General features: G+C 42.0%; 1 protein-coding gene across 1 annotated transcript; it reads right to left on the reverse strand.

The window, feature by feature from the left end:
• Positions 1-844: 844 nt before the first annotated feature.
• On the reverse strand, positions 845-7,064 carry LOC134651426 (circadian clock-controlled protein daywake-like). The gene is made up of 5 exons (XM_063506531.1): positions 6,898-7,064; positions 4,666-4,879; positions 2,525-2,655; positions 2,050-2,205; positions 845-1,049 (listed from the first exon to the last, which is right to left on the reverse strand). The coding sequence occupies exons 1-5, from the start codon at positions 6,956-6,958 to the stop codon at positions 898-900; spliced, it is 714 nt and encodes a 237-aa protein (XP_063362601.1). The 5' UTR covers positions 6,959-7,064; the 3' UTR covers positions 845-897.
• Positions 7,065-7,302: the final 238 nt, after the last annotated feature.

Here is a 7,302-nt window from a genome sequence, read left to right on the forward strand (position 1 = left end):
CTCACAAAAGGCAAGATAGATACAACTTTAGTTCTGTTTCTAGTGGAAATAAGTCCAAAATGTCCAATAATGGCCGAATAAGGAGTAGAAAGTATCAATGCGTATACGTCAATATATGGGCTAATTTAGACGGCGCGCGAACTCGCATTCGATTTTAGTTAAATACCTGTAGGTTGCGGACTGTTGGTTACGACGAATTCAACAGACCGATCAAAACCCGCAATGTAATGAAACTCGAGTTCTTGCATCATCTAAATGCTGTCAAAATGCATAAAAAAAGACTTCACTTACAATTACACAATGATGAATATTATTCGTAGAGTTAATTTCAGTCACGTTAACTATAGTGAACCGATTTGTATTTGAATTGGGCTAGCTAACAAGCAACACAAGCAAGAATAACATAATATTCGGTCTATTTAATTTAGTCCAAAACAAAAAACATCGCATCTACGATATTTTCACGATAAGAATATTAATAATAACTAACGCCGCAAGTTGATCTTACTCAATATGAATCTCGGTCTGCTCAGCTGAAGTGCTGCCGAAATTTTTCACACGAATAGGCCCTTATTCTATATGAGGAACAACATTTTCCATTTTCTAATGGAAGAATCCTCAGATTTTATCACCTGCAACTTACACTCACACATAAGTAAAATTTATGTAGTACATATGAAAAGTTATAATTGTCAACATAAGTAAAATTATTTTCTATCTCGTGAACTTTAAGAACTTGTGTGACAATAAAGCAATATCACTAATTAGAGACTTAAACTAGTGACATAGCTAATATAGTGACACGATTACCTACTTAAATTGTCCTAGGTCCACCTCGCATTAACAATTTATACAGTGTATGTCTATTTATTTATGACTAGTTTTTGGTATATAATCTTAAACATCTAACATTTCGTCAATGGGTTTGTTTTGTAGATACTTTTTAATTACGTGAAATATCTTTTTGTTTGGTTTCTGCATCAAGGTTCCTCCAAATTCGGTGGACAGAAGCTTCCAATTTTCATTCATAAATTTCAGCATACTATCACCTGTAAAAAGATCGTTTATTACTTTTCGATGGAATCTAGTCAATATTAACGTAAGCCAAAACGAATATCGCCGGTTGTAAAACCAAACATCGTGAGTAGGTATCGTGACTGTTGCGTATCGACCGAGTGTCTAAGGTATCGTATCTACCTATACTTAGGCCCACTTGCACCATCTCACCAACCCGGGGTTAAGCGGTTAAACCATTAACCCAGTGTCAAATTGTACTGGTAACCATTGTAACTCCAGGTTTAACCGGTTAAAAGTTGGCATGTTTGATAAGAAGGTATACCAATGCGAAATAAGTCAAATTACAAGTTTCTGGTAGATGTACTAAGGATCACTGAACTAAGCGGCAGGTGGCTGAGAAGACAGACGAGACGGTTATAGAAATAGTAAGTATAAGTGTAAGGCCTGAGTGGACGCTCGAAGCGGAGCGTTCGGTCGGCGGGGCGCGCAGCGTGGCGTCGGGCTCACAAGTAATTTGAGCAGCGTGCACTAAGGCCGCTACTACACGCTTGCATTTGTTTAACATGCACGCCGCACGCCCCGCCCCGCTGCACGCCCAATTCGAGCGTCCATGCACTCAGGCCTTACACCACAGAATAAGTAATAGTATTATCATACAGAACGGACACGCACCGCCCCGCCCCGACTAGGATTACCTCGCCCCGCGACTGACCGCGACATGAATGTGTGCGTAAGTCGCTCTACTGAGAGCATGTCAGGATTCCGTCAGAAACTCAATGACGCGTGTACAGACGTGCCGCGCACACATATAAACGCAAATCATTTTTGATGTATGGCGTGTCCGCCCTGTGCTTACACTAAGGATCACTGAACTAAGCGGCAGGTGGCCGAGAAGACAGACGAGACGGTTATAGAAATAGTAAGGATGTAAAAGTACTTATTACTAAGTAACCCCAAACTGACTATATATATTTTTTCAAGTTACTCGTAATCCACAATACCAATAAAGCAATGTACGCAAGTTTTACTTACTCAAAACCTTATTGCCATTGAAGAGATTGGTCAACGAATAGTGAGCTCCGTCTTTAATATCAAATTCGTTTTTGAACTCCTTCATGTGCATCGTATCCTTGCCTTCCTTATTCTTCACGATGGTGAAAGGTATCGACAACTTTGAATTGTAGTTTTCTGAAAAAATGGGATACGTATACGCCATATTTTGTTTAGTTATATGAGACTCTTAATTTAATTTTATAACCCCCGACGTCACAGGGGGTATGCGTTACAACATTACCACATCGTTAAAAAGGGGTTGACTCCGTACGCTACGTACAGCGAGCTGCAAGAGTGCATACCCACTTTATGAATGAATTACATTCATATATTGGATATGCACTTTTGCTGCTGTGTGCACAGCGTCACGTAACACGTTCCATCTTGTCATCTTACGCAGCGTACAATGTCAGACGGTGAATAAAGCTAGTCTAATAAGGAAAAATAGTCTTACTGAGTTCTATCTTGACGTCTCCATCCCCGCTGATGGGAAGGATGATCAGTCGGCCGGCTGCCTTGTACTGCCCAGTGAGCTCCACATCAGCGTGGTATGAAATCACCAGCTGCTTTTTAGCCATGTCGAATCTGAAATAATGTTCATAATTGCTTTAAGTATTTTGTTTGATGAAGCGATCACACATGAGTCTTTATTATCAGACATCGATGGACTAAAAGACATACCTAACAGATTATAGTTAATCTGACCAATACACCTACCTACTTATAAAATTAAAACATTGTTTAAATATTTTTAAACCATCCGGCAGACGTTAAAAGCATCTTGTCTCATCTATAACTGCGTCTTTAAGTCCCTTGATACTGGAGTTGGTCACGTTGAGCCGCAGGCCCGCCAAGTCCATGCGGATCTCGTCGCGGACGCGCATGACGTCTAGCGGCTCCGTGGCGAGCACGGGCATGCTGGACGCGAGCAGTGGGGTCAAGGCTAAGCCGCTGAGTCCGCTGACCAGGCAGTCGGAGTCCAAAGGTTCTTAAGTCACCTGAAATACTTACTTGATCTTGTCAATAACTGCGTCCTTAAGTCCCTTGATACTGGAGTTGGTCACGTTGAGCCGCAGGCCGGCCAGGTCCATGCGGATCTCGTCGACGCGCATGACGTCTAGCGGCTCCGTGGCGAGCGCGGGCATGCAGGCCGCGAGCAGTGGGGTCAAGGCTTGAGCCGCTGAGTCCGCTGACCAGGCAGTCGGAGTCCAAAGGTTCTTAAGTCACCTGAAATACTTACTTGATCTTGTCAATAACTGCGTTCTTAAGTCCCTTGATACTGGAGTTGGTCACGTTGAGCCGCAGGCCGGCCAGGTCCATGCGGATCTCGTCGACGCGCATGACGTCTAGCGGCTCCGTGACGAGCGCGGGCATGCAGGCCGCGAGCAGTGGGGTCAAGGCTTGAGCCGCTGAGTCCGCTGACCAGGCAGTCGGAGTCCAAAGGTTCTTAAGTCACCTGAACTACTTACTTGATCTTGTCAATAACTGCGTTCTTAAGTCCCTTGATACTAGAGTTGGTCACGTTGAGCCGCAGGCCGGCCAGGTCCATGCGGATCTCGTCCACGCGCATGGCGTCTAGCGGCTCCGTGGCGAGCGCGGGCATGCCGGCCGCGAGCAGTGGCGTCAAGGCTTAAGCCGCTGACTTCAGGCATTCGAAGTCCAAAGGTTCTTAAGTCACTTGAACTACTTACTTGATCTTGTCAATAACTGCGTTCTTAAGTCCCTTGATACTGGAGTTGGTCACGTTGAGCCGCAGGCCGGCCAGGTCCATGCGGATCTCGTCGACGCGCATGACGTCTAGCGGCTCCGTGACGAGCGCGGGCATGCAGGCCGCGAGCAGTGGGGTCAAGGCTTGAGCCGCTGAGTCCGCTGACCAGGCAGTCGGAGTCCAAAGGTTCTTAAGTCACCTGAACTACTTACTTGATCTTGTCAATAACTGCGTTCTTAAGTCCCTTGATACTAGAGTTGGTCACGTTGAGCCGCAGGCCGGCCAGGTCCATGCGGATCTCGTCCACGCGCATGGCGTCTAGCGGCTCCGTGGCGAGCGCGGGCATGCCGGCCGCGAGCAGTGGCGTCAAGGCTTAAGCCGCTGACTTCAGGCATTCGAAGTCCAAAGGTTCTTAAGTCACTTGAACTACTTACTTGATCTTGTCAATAACTGCGTTCTTAAGTCCCTTGATACTGGAGTTGGTCACGTTGAGCCGCAGGCCGGCAAGGTCCATGCGGATATCGTCCACGCACATGACGTCTAGCGGCTCCGTGGCGAGCGCGGGCATGCCGGCCGCGAGCAGCGGCGTCAAGGCTTAAGCCGCTGACTTCAGGTACTCGGAGTCCAAAGGTTCTTAAGTCACCTGAACTACTTACTTGATCTTGTCAATCACTATGTTCTTAAGTCCCTTGATACTGGAGTTGGTCACGTTGAGCCGCAGGCCGGCAAGGTCCATGCGGATCTCGTCCACGCGCATGGCGTCTAGCGGCTCCGTGGCGAGCGCGGGTATGCTGGCCGCGAGCAGTGGGGTCAAGGCTTGAGCCGCTGAGTCCGCTGACTTCAGGCAGTCGGAGTCCAAAGGTTCTTAAGTCACCTGAACTACTTACTTGATTTTGTCAATAACTGCGTTCTTAAGTCCCTTGATACTGGAGTTGGTCACGTTGAGCCGCAGGCCGGCCAGGTCCATGCGGATCTCGTCCACGCGCATGACGTCTAGCGGCTCCGTGGCGAGCGCGGGCATGCCGGCAGCGAGCAGCGGGGTCAAGGCTTGAGCCGCTGACTTCAGGCAGTCGGAGTCTGAAGGCTTGCATTTTGGAGGTGCTGAAAATCAAAAGTTTATATTATTTTTAGATGTTTTTATATTCATTAAATGTTTTTTGTTATTCCTTGATGTATGTTATGTATGGTCAATGTTTACATTGTAACCCTGTACATTACACTATAATTATATTTTTTTCTGTTTTTCATGATCTTCCTAAAGATTTCTGTCAGTAAGTAAATATAAGTTAAATTTTTGCAATGATCGTAAAAACCATACTGAGTATTTTCAAAACGGTTCGAAGAAGATACATTTAAAAAATAAATAAATAAAAATCGAGTATTATGCCAAAACAGCTAAAAATCACAGGTTAGCTTTAAATAAGCATTTCTTACAGAAAATTAAATAAATGAATCCGGTCGGCCGGTCGGTTTCCTATCTAAAAAAAGATTCTCAAATTGTTATAAAGAATATCTTCAAGTTCAGTCAATTTAGTAATAAGTAATAATCATCAATAATTAATAATACTTATTACAGGATCAAAATTCAAAATGACTGACTATTTAAATATGATGGTTAGAATATATATCTTATAGGTCACACTAAAAGTTTTGTGTAGGTAACGTAATAATAGGAAGTGTTCAGTTATTCAAATATAATTATTTACCATTCGGATGTAGGTAATGTTTTGAACATTTCTTTGTATTTATACTACATACCTACATTCGCTATGACCCTGGTCAACAACAAACGATTTTTATAATGAAGCTTAGTAGTCGTGCCACCGTGCACCGTAATGTGACTGGTATACTAATGTGATCTTGTTAGTAACTTTAGTAAGGATGATCTTCGAGAAGGACCTCTTTTAACAACAACCTCTTAAATAACATTGAAGTTGAGCGGTTAAGGATTTAGATTGACAAAACGTTGCATATAAGATTCGGGTATCGAATATTAAGGTGAAGTTAGTAAAAAAACGTAATTTTTATACGTAAGTAAGACAATTTTGAGCTTCTTGGGTTCTATTCCTCTATCCGCATTCCATGTACAAACATTGCGTAAGGTAAGGAAGAATGGGCTGTGGAAACTTTTTTTAGTAGTACCTTAGGGTAAAAACGAACGGATTCATTAAAAAAAATCCAAAATTAGGAATAGCGAAAAGCATTATGCCATGGAGCCACATAAATAAAAGTCATTATAGATATAGGTATAATTAACTCATTACCTAGTATGTATATGCTTTTATGTCCATAAAAACAAAAACATAAGAAACACAGTTACAGATTCGAGTAAATTAAATACGACAAAGGCGAACATATCCATGTATGGGATCTCTTCTTGTTCATCTTGTAAAAAGTCATGTACGTACAGCTTAGGTACTGCCTAAGCTGTACGTACGCTGCAGGGTTAAGTGACCCCCCATGTATAGAAGTTTGCAAGAGGGGTCACTTTACTCTGCAGTGTACTGTACCTACTTAACGGTTTATTTTTTCTAATTCTAGATATAAGTATCATTAATATAATAATCATTGTTTAGCTAAACATAAATTTAGCTTTGAAATTGGTAGGTAGATTAATTTATCACTTCAGTTTACCTTGGAATTGAAAACAGAAGTTATAGATGTTTTTTTTTACGAACTAGGATAAAATATTGTCCAGGTATAAAACATAACCAGATAAAAAGATCGAATCTATATCTAATTTCATAGGATTTTTTTACTATTTTAGAAATATAAAGACAAATATATATAGGTAGACAAATGTCAATTTAATGAGGGTACTTAAATGAAAAGGTACTTAAATATAATACCGGTGGTAGGGTATGGCATAAAATAGCACCTACGCACCTACACAATAATCATATGATAAAATACAGTTGTTATGTGCTTTAGTGAGATAACATCTTTTTAGCTTATTTTTAAGTTAGGGTTTGACTATCTTTATTTCTTAAAAAGTGTTTTTACTTGTTTAATAATGAAATCTGCTTGTTTTCAAAAGAGATCTCACGCAAGTTTAAATATTGTAACAATTATGCAAACGCAAATGAAAATTATTTCATCTTTTATCAGAAAAAACTTACATGTAGACAGCAACGCAGTCACTTGCATCAACACCACGAGAGAGTAAAATATGGCACCCATTTTTTATTTTATTTTTTTCAATCCGACACCAAACTCAAAGCTTGCTCAATGTTCAATGCAGAGCGTCGTTTATAACTGATATATATAAACACGGCCGAACATTGCGTGTGTCAAGGTAAATTAATAAGCAAAGCTATCTGTTCACAACTTCACAGCCAGGATCGCCTTCAAACTTTGTAAAATCTGATTTTGATTTGATATTACTCGCCCGTCTCGCCCGCACTTATCCAGCATAGTGTAAACTCAGTATCAACTCAAGGTTAAGTTTTTCCATTTCGAATGCTGCTTCAGGCTTGCATAGCTCAACGCTGCGCTGGGCGGACGCGTAGCGTACGATGAACGAT

The sequence above is a fragment of the Cydia amplana genome, chromosome 10 (genome assembly GCF_948474715.1).
Source record: "Cydia amplana chromosome 10, ilCydAmpl1.1, whole genome shotgun sequence".
NCBI classification, from domain to species: Eukaryota; Metazoa; Arthropoda; class Insecta; order Lepidoptera; family Tortricidae; genus Cydia; species Cydia amplana.

Excerpts from the sequence above, each read along its gene's own strand:
- LOC134651426 (XM_063506531.1), bottom strand. The coding sequence starts at position 6,958 with ATGGGTGCCATATTTTACTCTCTCGTGGTGTTGATGCAAGTGACTGCG. Across the intron at positions 2,206-2,524 it reads AGACGTCAAGATAGAACTCA|AAAACTACAATTCAAAGTTG; the intron begins GTAAGACTATTT and ends CCATTTTTTCAG. Across the intron at positions 1,050-2,049 it reads CAATGGCAATAAGGTTTTGA|GTGATAGTATGCTGAAATTT; the intron begins GTAAGTAAAACT and ends ATCTTTTTACAG.